General features: G+C 39.5%; 1 protein-coding gene across 3 annotated transcripts in view; it reads left to right on the forward strand.

Annotated features, from left to right (window-relative positions):
* ASB7 (ankyrin repeat and SOCS box containing 7) overlaps positions 1-7,683 on the forward strand; it is a 29,462-nt gene extending 21,779 nt beyond the window's left edge. For all 3 annotated transcript variants that reach the window (XM_035335823.1, XM_035335822.1, XM_035335824.1), the window contains exon 5: positions 5,069-7,683. In XM_035335823.1, coding sequence (XP_035191714.1) covers positions 5,069-5,208 — 140 coding nt within the window. In that variant the 3' untranslated portion in view covers positions 5,209-7,683. The remainder of the gene's footprint in view (positions 1-5,068) is intronic.
* Positions 7,684-13,191: the final 5,508 nt, after the last annotated feature.

Genomic DNA, 13,191 nt, shown 5'->3' on the forward strand with positions numbered 1-13,191 from the left:
TTATTTCTTGGGGAGCGTGTCTGCATAGGAGACATGGCCTGGCCCAGTTCTAAATTGATAAGCTGTGGAGAAGTCAGTACAACAACATACAGTTCTTTGCATAAGTAGGAATTCCTAAACTTTGCAGAATTTGTTGGGTGAATATTCCTGTGCATGTGTGGCCTAGGTCAGTAGGGTATGCTGTCCAGAAAGATGGTACTATATCCAATCTATGTCTATAGATACACAAATACGTGACAAAGAAGTATTAATGTTTATTGAGGAAGGCCAGCATTTTTCAAGGTTTGTTTTTTAAACGCTCTTCATGTCCTGTCCCTTCATTGTGGCTGTTACAAAGCTATGTTCTCCTCCACCCTCATCCATCTCTTGTCACTTGAATCCACAGATGTGACTTCTTCAAAACAAGATCACTAGCAAAACAATTCTAAAGACCACTGATGAATAAGTCATACATTAGATTCTGATCACATCCTTCTAGGTAGTGTTAGTTTGGGCACTAACGTAAGATGAAAGTACAGCATTCCCAAAAATGAAAGCTTCCACATCTGTACAACGTGCCAAAGGCCAGGTTTGTGGTTGTGCTGGGGGTGGGCATGGTGTGGGGAGCAGGTGAAGGCCGGGGAAAGATGAACCAGGCCCTGCTCGCTGGGTAGGCTTCGGGGCCTAGTGGAGAAGACCGTGCAACCCCTGCTTTTACATGTCCTTGTCACAGAGCTGCTGGTGTTCCTCTATCTACGGCTCTTAGGCACACATTTTTAAAATAAAAGCTTGGCTGGTTTATGATGTAGGATGCCCAAAGATAAACCACTGCAATGTTCTAAAGAAGAACTGGGACCCTATACTCCATTATTTTTTAAGAGCTTTAAAGCTCACTGTTTACTTTGTCCCTTCCAGCTCTTGTAACTAATGCACATGGATGTTAAAGAAATTGTTTGTGCTCAATAAAACAAGAGGCCCAAGTTTAAATGCATTGAAACTGAGCTTGCTGGTAAATTATTTGAGGATATAATGAACAATACCGTGACCTCAAACTTCCATGAGTGAAGCTGGGGCTTGCACAGAGGCCAGCTCTGTTTGAAACAACTTGTCTGCAGAAAATCTTGAAACTGCAGAAAGAAAAGGGATAATATATTGAGTGGAAATTCACAACTAATTGTTTTAACTGCAACAAATTGTTACATGCGTTTTTGTCCTCTTGTTTTACCAGAGGAAGCCAATCTGTTAATAGTAATTTAAAAAGCATATTTCATTATTTAAAGAAAAAATTACTTAAGTGGAAAAAAAAAAAGCTCTGGAACTTGCTTTGTGACCAGTTGAACCAAGTTAGGAAAATGATTAGACTTTTACATACTGAGGTCTGCTACCTGTAGAGGGAATAAAATTTTTAAAAATCTTTATTTTATAATCCTACGTTTTACATTTCTTCTGTTGGGAAGAAACTTTTCTGTCATGCTTGGGAAACTACACGAGGTGTGTTGGTGGGGATTTCTGCTTCCCATTACAGCACATAGCATGAGCTATGGAAAACAAAGATAAGCTATACTTCTCTTTTTTTTTTATGTAGTTAATACTTTAATTTCTGTCACCTTAAAGCTTGCAAAATAAATCTGCAAAATCTGCAGAAGCATCTAACTCGTTTCTGTGAATACACGAGCAAATCTTCAGCTCCCCAGCAGCTGCAGGTGTTTGCTGCCTGCTTACATAGCAGCCTAACAATAACCTGGCTGCTCCAGGATAGCAGCACTGCTGTGGCTGAGGTGTCCCTTTGACACTGGATCAAGAATTTATTTATTTTTAAGGTGATTGGTAGTGGAACTAGTTTTATGTCACTCTCTTGCATAACCGTGGTAATTAGGTCAATCTTATCGTTTGTAGCTTTTTTTTTTTTTAATTCTCTTTTCTATCTTATTTGCTTAAACAACTTTCCAAACTTGTGATGCAGGATATAACCAAAGTTGCTGCTTTGTAATCTTTTTTAAACATAACTTTATTCAACGCTTAACTTGCCTTACTCTGCCAAGTTACTAATAACATTTTTCATTTGCCAAACTAAGGTTCACTGACATTGGTCCGTAATCCTTTATTTTTTTTCTTTTTCATTCAGATGCAACCAAGAATGAGTAAGTGTTCTAGACACCGTTTCTAATAAATCACAAATGCATTAATAACCCTGGAATTTGTAAGGCGTGACCTAAGACACTAACAGCCACTAGATGTAGCAACTGGTGCTTAACACTGGAAATGTCCATTGTTAACACATTCCCAGGAAATATTTTTAGGCTTATCAGGGGAAAATGTCATACATTTGATAATCGGGTCTTTTTGAATTAGCTGGTGACCAATTTCTTCTGGGTATTTTAAGTTGTCTGTTCTATTTTGCTCTCAAGAAATCCACAGGATGTTAATTAAATGGCATTTGTTTCTGAAACCAGAAATCATTGTCTCATAGCTGTATTATTGTGTACTTTTATACAGAAAATACAGACTTGTAGTCCTCTGTAGTCTCTGCTGCTGTTTGCAGTTAGCTTTTAAGAACCCTGCTTTCATTCACATCTAAAGTATTAGAACTTTTCCTTTATCACCATAAGGATTCCTCTGCTTGGTTTCTTACCAAAAATAACTTTTCTTTCCCTCAAACTTGAGCATTCATCTGTTGTCCAAATTGTATAAATCCATTCCTTTAAGTGGGGGAAAAAATCACCAGTTGACAAAATAATTACTGATCTGTATTGGAGGTCATGGCTGAAGTATATAATTAAAAATAAAATTACATTTAGCTACTGTGGTGATAAGTATAATAAAAGTATTATAAACTGCTACAAAAAAAACTCCCAATTTTCATGCTCTCTAATTTTCAATCCTATTTCTTTAAAAACAGACAGACTATTTTCCTGCATTACTTCTGCTAGCTTACCTTGGATAATTTTAGTACTTAAGATAAATCCAAGCGTATACCTGTCTGTCAGCCCATTTCTATAGAAAAACCCACACGGGGGAAGAAAAGGGGGGACTGGCTGTAAAGGGTAACTGAAACCATGTACAAAATGCCCAGAGTAGAAAACAGGAAATAGTTTTGTAATCTCTTTACTCTGTGCTTACCAGGAACATCTAATAAACCCGTAACGTCAAGGTCTATTTAGCCGAGAGGCTTATCGCAGGGCTAGGAGGAGGATGGAAGGGCCGGGGCTGCCGTGCATGCAGCAGAGGCTGGGAACAACCCTCTTGTCCCACCCCAACAGGTTTGGTGCCTGGTGATGTCTGGAGCCCCAACAGAAGGCATTTCTCTCTCCCCAAGCATCTCCTCTAATTGGTGGCAGCTCAAAGCTAATTGGAAAGGTCCATCTAGCTTACTTAAATTGACTTCTGGTGCTTTGTACTGCTTTTTGAAGACGTGATTGGTTCAAACAGCTCAATAAAATTGCCATGTTTTTCTCTACAAAAGCAAGCATCATCTTTTACCGTTAACGATTATGCAGGTAATAGGTCGCAGTCGGGTGCTCCACTGGTGACAGGTTATCTGGCTGTCGGCATAAGCACCTGCCTCGTGTGTAGGGCCAAGCGTAGTGACACGGGCAGTCATGGGGTGACATAGCTGCATAAGCCTCCTTCCTCAGGCCGTGATGCAGTTTAAGTCAGCAATCAAAATATCGATCTATGTGTTATTGGGGTAACTTCAAAAAAAGATGCAGTAGAATAAGAAAAAGGTAAGAAGGCAGGCAGCTAGTTTGGGCAGAGGTTTGGAGTGGCTCCTGTTGGGGAAATTTTTAAATTAAGTAAAAGTCTTCAGCTTTTGAAAGAGATACCGAGCATGAGTGGAGGACGGAGAATAATATAAAGGTATGTAATGTCGTGATTGGCATGAGAACTATTATTTATTTTATTGTGACTTAAAGAATGCTAGGCACTCGACAAAGCGATCAGGAAGCAGATCTAAAATAAATAAAAGTGCTTTGTAGTTTTCCAGCCAACGCCTCGTTATATTGTGAAATTTGTTGCCACAGGATGTTTTGGACACTGAAAGTATGAATGGGTTCAAAAAACATTAGACAGATTTACAGAGGGCTTGCCATTCACAGCTATTAAAGACCCAGATCTGTGTGCAATCTCTGCTTCAGGAAGGCCTGGAGCCACTGGTGCTGAAAGCTAGAAGGGTATATTGGGACAGGATTTCTCAATGTCTCTTGTTCTGATCTATTTTTTTTCTCTTCCCCCTTCTTCCCTGGGATCCATTACTGGGTACTAGATGCAAGGCTAGATTAACCTTTCTTGTGTTATATTGCATGGGGGACCATTTTTCAAGGTGTTTGACTTCTAACAGTTTCCTGAATAGAGTTTGAAAGGCAACCAGTTATTTTGGAAAACCCTTGCCAGAAATTCATGTTTGTGTGATGTCAGTAAAGCTTTTCCTCTGTAGACAGCGGTTAACTCATATTTTCATCTCTTTCTGTTTGACGAGGTTGCGGTTGCATCCAAAGCCTAAAGGCTTTGTCTTTTCATTAAAAGGAAAAAAGCAGTCTTTAACTCTGCCACGCGATCCTTGAATAACTTTTGTAAGCCTTGCTCTCTAAGGGGACTGCCTCTTCCTGCTGCAGTCGAACGGAGAAGTTTTTGTCTTCGTGTTTGAAGAGAAGCAAGACTGAAGTTTTTGTTTTTATTTATTTCCCCAGGTGATACAGGGGTAGAAAAAAAAAAATGCACAAAATGTTAAATAGATTAGTAATGCTGTTCTGCAAACACTCGAGCATATGCTGCCACCTCGGGGGAATCCTCACATGGATAATGTCACTTTACACTGACATCAGTGAAATTATGTGCATGCAAATGTCAGTGCTTTTAGGATTCATCCCTTAATTTCACTGAATTATTGTTCATTAGAAAGGTACTAATTTCCACCTTTTTTTTTTTTGTAATTTTTTCCATCCCTCTGCCTGCGCCCTTTCCTTTTTCCTCTCAGAAACAGCAAACATCTGTGATTTTACTGAGTAAATGATCTCTTAAAGTCTCTTAAAGTTTAAAATGTGATTTTAAAATGTGATTTTACTTTTGTGTGTTCCTTTTGTCTTTTCAGGACAGCCCAGAAACTTGCAAGATCTATGCCGAATTAAAATCCGACAGTGTATAGGCCTTCAAAACCTAAAACTACTTGATGAACTACCCATTGCCAAGGTCATGAAAGACTACTTAAAACACAAATTTGATGATATCTGATATCCATGAAGAGAAGAACTCTGAGCAAGATTAGTTATATTCCAGATACTGAAGAGGCTTGTTGCCTTGCACAAAGTATATCCTATGCAAATTCTGATTTTTCTGTGAAGTCAGAAGGCAGGTATACACTTCCTTGGGTTTTTTATACCACACGCTAGAAGGTCTTAATTTTTGGTTTCTTGGTCCAAGTTTACAAGGTCCAAGCTTTCTATACAATATTACATTTTAAAAGTTGCTGTTGAGTTTTCATTTGTTTGTTTTCACATTAAGTGTGCGGACTTGCGGTGGAGATGGAATGTAGCCTCTCAAGGGAAGTGATTGGTTGGAATTGGCATGCTGAGCAATTATTCAACAAAGAGATTGGAAATCAAAGCACCAGTCCTGCAAAGGGATACTGACAGAGGGACCTTCAGAGCCCTGTTGTCTGTTGGAGCTACCAGGGTGTGTGTTTTTGCAGGATAGAGGGAAGAGCTGATAATCAATGTGTCATTGGGTACTGTATGAATCTAATTTGGAAATTAAAAAAGGGGAAGAAAAAAAAAAGGAAAAAAATGCAGTCACCCTATTCAATTTGAGGGTCTATACATTGGCTCTTTTATTTTATTCTCTTCCTTATTACTGTAGTTTGGATGCCCATAAAATTCAGGCCCTCTTCTTTCCTGACATTCCCTGTAAAACGGGCGGCTGTTTGTAAGTCTGTTTTTAGCAGTGGCAGTACACTACAAAGAGGCATAGCCTTTGTATTTTTTACATTAACTTAAAAGTAAACAAAGTTAGATTTTTTTTGAAGCCAATGTATTCTGTTTCTCATACAGTGCCTCCTGTGCAATAATCTTTCTGATGTATTTTCCCTTTATGTGTGATTTTTTTTTTCCTCCCCCCCACTATTCCTCATTTAGTCTCAGTGCATTATTTGTGAGAATAGGAACTGCTGCCTCACTGTAGTGTTGACGTGACACTACTAAAATGATGGTGGCAGTTGCTGTTCGTTATTAATCCCTGAATTTCATGAATGTATAACCTGCTTTATTTCACTTTCAGTTGAAATTTTATCTACGGGTTCTCAGCCAAATTGTGTCCATTTAAAAAAGAAGAAATTGGCCAAGCCCCTTTAATTTTAAAGGCAGTGATGGATTTTGTTGTTATTGCTCTGAAATTCGGTTTGTTTCAGGTTAGAGAGCGGGAAGTGCACCTAAGCGTTAAGTTGCATCTTATATGTGCACAAACAAGAAAACACCCCCTTCATATTGGAAACTTAAATTTTGCAAGCATCAAGTGGTTTCCTGTTAATCTGAAAACAGCAACTGAAAGGAGTACTGCAATTCGGCTACTGAATGTGCTTTTCATACTAGATATTGAAGAGATCTGTTAAAGAGCTTTGTTTCTGACCATAAAAATGAAGTTCTTGCTATCAAAAAAAAAAAAAAAAAGATTGGGCCAAAAATTGCAGTTGTTTCACTCTCTTTATTTTCAAGGGATTATGGAGTCATCATAAGGTTCTTGCCAGTGTCTTCTACTTTTGTTTTGCCATCCTACTGACTCCAGAAGGGCCTCTAATACCAGGAGTGCTTTTATACCAATGGAAGCGGGAAGATGGAAGGAACAATGGTGGCTTTTAATTTTAACACTGTCACTTTCAAAATATTTAGTATTAAAAATATTTAAAAAAGCAAGAGAAGCAGGTATACTCATTTAACTATGCTAGTTCCTTTTAATATCTTACAGCCCTGGGTTGCAGTTCCTTGAGCATGAACGTTGTCACTGATAATGGCTGCACCCAGGACTATGGCAAGCAGTTGTCTCCCTGTTGTGCCCAACCTTGCATCAGGTTTCCTAGTGAAAATAAGTGATTTTGGAGATTTATGGCTCAGAGGATTGGTGGTAGGATGTTGAACCTTTTTATCTCCAACTTGCATCGGTTCAAGTCCAGCCTGCTCGAGCACTGACTAAAAGTAAAGGGAGCAGCAGGAGCACACGTGGCCACCTCTAGGCAGTAGAGCTTGATGGTGCTCCTGCAGGTGACATGAGATGGTGGTGGCACTGTCACGGAGACAAACTGAGCGTGTGGCTGGGGTGTGCAGGTGAGCCTGGGTGCGTGAGGAGTCCTCCAGCTTTTCTCGAAGCAGGAAGGGTTGGCCCTTAGGATCTTTAAGCTCTGAGACACGATGGAAGTTAGGAACTGGCAGATTTGAGGCACAAACCTTTGCTTTTGTGACATGAGATCAGAACCTTAAAACTGCTTTTTTTTCCTTTAAATACTTAGCATTGTTCACTACACTTGTAAGTTGGTCTAAACCAATATCCTTCCCGATTGAATTTTTACAGTAATATTTTCTAAGGTAATCTAGAGTATATTTTAGTTGCGATCTATATTAAGGCAAATTATTTGTTCTGTCTGTTGCTGTGACTGAAGAAAATTATGGAAGACTTTGTTGGTAACAAGAGTGCTATTTAATGAAGAAATGTGTAATTCCATTATTTATTGTTTGAGGTTTGTTTTTTGGTTATTAATTTTAAGTAACTGACATGTAAAGGGAACACACATACACTTCAGGCCAGTAAAAAGCCTTTCTTTTGAATTCATTTTCATCCTATCCTCTTTCCCCTCTCAAAGGTGGAGGGAAGCCCTCATTTCTTATATGCTAAGCCATCTCTTGCAGCTGGTTTCTCTGACCTTGCTTCAGCGAAGCACTGCAGCACGTGTATTTCTAAACCTACTGATAGTTCTGTTCGCTATCTTAAGTTATACATGTGCCCAAGTAAAGCGTGATTATTCATTGTTAATCCCACCCAAATTTCAGTAATGTGGAATCAGGTCTTTTTTATTATTTTAAATACTGTGCACAAATACTTTGAGGAAGAAAATGGATTTTGTTTTTTTTTATTATTATTATTATTTGGACTAGAATGTGGCAAAAGAAGTGCATAACACAGTTTTGTTGTGTAGCCTAGTTCCATTACCATAAAATTCACAGTTGAACACTTTTATTAAACCTTTAAAAATTGGCAAATACACCAAAGAATCAATATGAGTAAAAGACTCTGATCATTAACAAACTGCAAACCTCATCCTTTAAAACAAAGCAGAAAGTTTTTGTAAATATTTATGTTTATAAATGTACAGCAGAGTAAGAGTGTTTTTTAGATTATTTAATTACCATATTTCTAAACTATTTACATTATAGACAATACTTGTTAGTTTGAAAAGCTCTTGAGTGTTTTTTTGTTTGTTTGTTTTGTTTTTTTGTTTTATAAATTCATTATCACTCATGCTTGGAATAACTTTGGCTTCCTTGGGATAGCACGGAAAACTAATTTTTTGGCTCTAGTTGGCGATAGTAGAACACATCTGGACAAACTCATCAGAAAAATACCCTGAGGCAAAAGAGAATATGTAGCATGTTTACCAGGGTGGACCTGGACTAGCTGAAAGATTTGGGATCCTAACTTTCTCAGTTAAATCTGTCCAGAACCCCCAGTGATGTTGTAATGAGAGCAACTCCCAACCTTCCCACGAGTCCAGCTTCCATGCAACTCTGTGTTATCAATATCACGATGTATTTTGTTCTTCCTTTGCAATGTAAGCTTTTGCTTTGGGTCAATTCGAATTTTAAGAAGAAAAAAAAAAAAGTTGAATCTGGTTAAAACCTTTTTTTTGGTTTATGTTCTGTTTATTTCCAATGTAATGTTTTAATAACATGATACCACTTTACACATTTTCTCTCAATGTTTGTCTGTCTCTTCTACTTCTTCCCCACCTCCGGTGCACGTGATTCTGGAAATGCATTTGGTACTCAAATTTGCCCCCTCGAGTAGGAGTTCAGATGTGCATTCTACCAGTAAATCAGAGAATAAAACTCACTCTGTGCTCTAGAGCTGGGCTTCAGAAGGGGGAACAAGCTAGTCTCTACTTATGAATAGTTGGGTTTTCCCTGCTCCGATTCCAGTGCAACCACTTCAGGGTCTTCCAAAAGTTTCACCTTTCCTTCTCAAGTTTCCTTCTCAAGGCTGACTGAAACACATAAATGGACCAAAGAGAGGTCACATTTTGCAGATGAATCTGTTTTGTGTCTATTTACTAATAAAAGCTGAATAAGGGGCCTCTATGTGAATATTCCTGGCACGCAAATGGGAACTGGAAGCAATTGGCTTCGGTCATGAGAGTGATGTATAAGCAAAAGTTGCAGTAAAGTTTTGAACCCTAAAAATCTGGAGAAGGAGCAGCCTAGATTTAAAAACATAAGCGTTACTGCTAAAGGGGGAGAGAGGGGGAGATGTTTTCCATTGCCCAGTAGCAAACTATGCAAACATCGCTGGAGTACATAAGCCATGCAACCAACAGTTGTGTTTAGAACTGTTGATGATAGTTGCTAGCAGACTGGTCACTGGTGTATTTACTAAATGCTGTTAAAGACTTTGTTCCTGTTTATGTATCCTATTTCCTGTTTGAGTGTTCACTTGTTAAGTTTAAAACAATTAATGACTAATGTTACTACTTTTAAAAAAAAATTACAAGCTGTTGACAAATGATGATGTTTAGAGTATACAATCTTATCAGGTATCGGTATAAGTGTGTGATAAGGAAGGATACGTATTTCAAATGGCAAAAGGCTTTTTTACCATAGTGTATAACAAAGCTTTTGATTTTTTGAGAGCAGAAGTGATGGAGCTGATGAAAATGAGTAAAGATCTTGGAGATGAGCTCCGCGCTGGCTCTGCCATGCGTTTCCCCAAACTGCCTGGGCTGAAGAATTTAACTTCTTTGCTCTAGTCTCACCTCTGCTTGGGTTGGGGCTGCCACAATGTCAAAGGCTTTACAGAATTCTCTGGAACTGGAATAATATTGAAAGGCTGAAGTTGTTCTTTTCCCATATCACTAGCATATCGAATCTGTTCTGTCTAATTCTACTTCTTGACTTAAGTTATTAACCAAAGTATAGCTCAAGATGTTATTTAATCTCATGACAATAAGAAACAAACCAGATATATGCATTGCCTTACAAAACCATGCTACCAGGAGTTCCTCAGCCAGTGCGTTCCCCAGGGATCCACAACGTGCAGCTGGAGCAGCAAAAAGTTGGGATCGAAAACTGCATTGACTTTTATTGGGAAATCTCCAGCTGTCTAGTGAAGAAATCGGAACTCCAGCTGTTTCCTCCACATCTGGGATCTCTAGTGCTGCTGACTGCTCTTTGTGAGGTCCCAGGTAAGTTCTGAACACTGTTTCGTTAACGGATTCTCATGCTTGGAAGAAGGATGTGTGCCACATCTACAGAGGGTACTTTTAAAGGGTCTGAAGGTATTCCTGTACCTTCTCTTCTGCCCCATTTGTCTGTATAGTGACACCTGTGTAGTCTCAGAGCAAGTGTGTTTAGGAGCTACAGATGCTACAGAGAATACGTTTTTCCCCCAGATTTTTACTCAGTCTATTGCAATATTTCATAGCTATCACCATCCCTGAAGTATTCCTCAAAGGTCTGCAAAAGGTGAGTGAAAAGCTTATAGTCAGTACGTTATACAGGGGTCAATGCTGTCATGAGAAAATTTAAGTCTAAAAATGACTGATCTACAGCAAGGAGCACCTATTTTTTTTGTTAAAGACCACAACGTTGGCCATAACTCTTCTGTTCAGACTCGCAGAAATGAGTTTATTTGCGGTCTTACTATTCTGTACATATATATATGTTAATATATCAATATTAATAGTTAAATATACCAGATCATCTTTTGCTCTGTCACTTCCATTAACTCCTGTTACCAAATTCTGTCCTCATTTCTGACTTTTACCACTGTAACGCAGATGAAGCTGAATGTTACTTCACATATAAGTAGTGTAAAAGACCAAATAATTCATTTGGATAGCCAGCTCTCAGTCCTGCTCCTTGCCTTTTGGCCTAATGAGGAGAGTACTTAAAATGCAGTTAATGCAACCTGCGCTCACGATGCATTTAGAGTACTAGGCTGTGAATTTGTTCAGCATCCTGTTGGTTGGCACAATTAGAGCTGACTTGTCAATACATCTGAGCCTGAAGTGGGGCTATGAAAAGTTGTGTGTCTGTCCTTTTCAGCTCTAAGCCAACTTGGTGTGATTTTTCGGTTCTCCTCTGTTATTACCTGACTACAGCGGTTGCAGGGGATAACAAATTTAAATTCAGTTTGCGCCAGTGCTTGATTTTAAATGACAGAGCGTGGCCAGTTGGAGGGCATGGGCTATTGAAATGTGACTTCCAAACCATGCATCTCCCAAACTGCTCAACCGAGAGATTCATCCCCTAGTTATCTGGATACAGCTCACCTTGTAAAGGGTTATAATACTGCTATTAGGAAGTGAAAACAAATTTTTAGAGAGCAATCCGTCTGAAAACAGAGAGGTTGAGATGTGGGATTGTGTGTGAGAGAGCAGAAAATGTAGTTTCTGATCTTACAGAAATGTCTGGTGTGGGGCTTGTTGGGAGTTTGAATGCCCTTAATATAAAATAATACGCAGCAGTATTTGAGTCTGTTCCTTCTTTGCTTCGTGTAAGCTATTTAGTGATTAGTGAGCCAGAAAACAAATTGTGTTCTCTTAGGGTTCAAGCACCCTCCTGACTTTGATTTCAAATTCCCACTCTGAACCAGGCAGAGCAATTAAGGATGGGAATTTGAACTAATGTTCCTACCTCTTAGTGTTGTGATTGCAGGGTTATAAACTCGAGCCAAAGAGAGAGAACACCTCCCAGCACTCCTACAGTCTGAGGCTGACCCTGCAGAGTCACTGAAGGCAGCAACCCAGCTGAGCAGCGCTCACCCTAATGCCTCTCACGTGTGAATGAAGACCTGATGCTTCTGGGAGGTTTTTTGTCCCTGCTTATCTTTTCTCCAGGTAGATTACAGGTAACTTAGACCTCATCTGCCTCCCTGAGCACCTTGCCACAGGCTCTGGTGGTATTTGTCTCTTGTCTTTGATACCGGTGCTGGCCTTCTTGTCACAGCTTCGTTTCCACACCAGCTCGCTGAGGAGGGCAGGGAACGAGGCCTCCCTCACTCTGAAGGATCCCAGCAGGCAGATCACATCGCAGAAAGGATGTGGGAAAGGAATTGCTGTTGCCACAACTTTGGGATATTGTGGCTGGAGCGTGTCGGTCTTAATGCTGTCCCCTCTGTCCTTTGCCTCTCTCAGGCATTAGTTTCCTGTTGTCAGCCTGCCCTGCACCATTTCCTCACAGCATGAAGGCACGGTAGCTGGAAAAGGAAAGGTGATGAGGAAGAGGGGCTGATGATAGAGGTGGCAGAGACCATTAATCTGTGTGCCTTGAGTGGTGGCTGGGGGAAGGCCCACGTCTTTGTCACAGGGTGGCTGAGCTGCTATTGATCTGTTATTAATGTAAGTGAAAAATCATAGGGTGCTAGTTCTGGTGATACCGCTGATGACCATTTGACTTGGTTTTTATTTTATCTTGATCTGCTTTGGCTAAAGAATCAATACTTTCCCTTCTTTTATAACCAAAATATCTTACAGAACACTTTCATTCACTTTGCTGTTGGTGTTTCATCCTGAATTCTTCACTGATTCAGCACTGATTGGTCCTGTGTTGTCGTAAGACTTGAGCGTGCATAGCAAACTTCTTTCTCATCACCACCAGTTAAAATTTTAATGGTTCAAACTCTCTAACGGAACAAGGAAATCTTGTGTTGGCATATCTGCATAATGAGTACTATATTCTGTACCTGTGCTTATAGTCGATTCTTATCCCAGTAAATGAAATTATCTGGCTTTCCCTGAGTCTTGTTGGTTGTTAGCAGCCAATATTAGAACACTTCACTTCAAGCAGTTACAAATAAGACTTTCTTTGAACAGTGATCCAGACATGGACAATTCCAGTGTTATCTGGTAAATGGCTTCAGGTAACCTCTGCTGCTAATTGAGTCTTGTGCTTTGCATTTTCTTCTTCTCCTCAGGCTCGGGTATAGCACTGATTATTTTTCCCCTCAAGCCATTTTGCC

Source organism: Oxyura jamaicensis, chromosome 10 (genome assembly GCF_011077185.1).
Source record: "Oxyura jamaicensis isolate SHBP4307 breed ruddy duck chromosome 10, BPBGC_Ojam_1.0, whole genome shotgun sequence".
NCBI lineage: Eukaryota > Metazoa > Chordata > Aves > Anseriformes > Anatidae > Oxyura > Oxyura jamaicensis.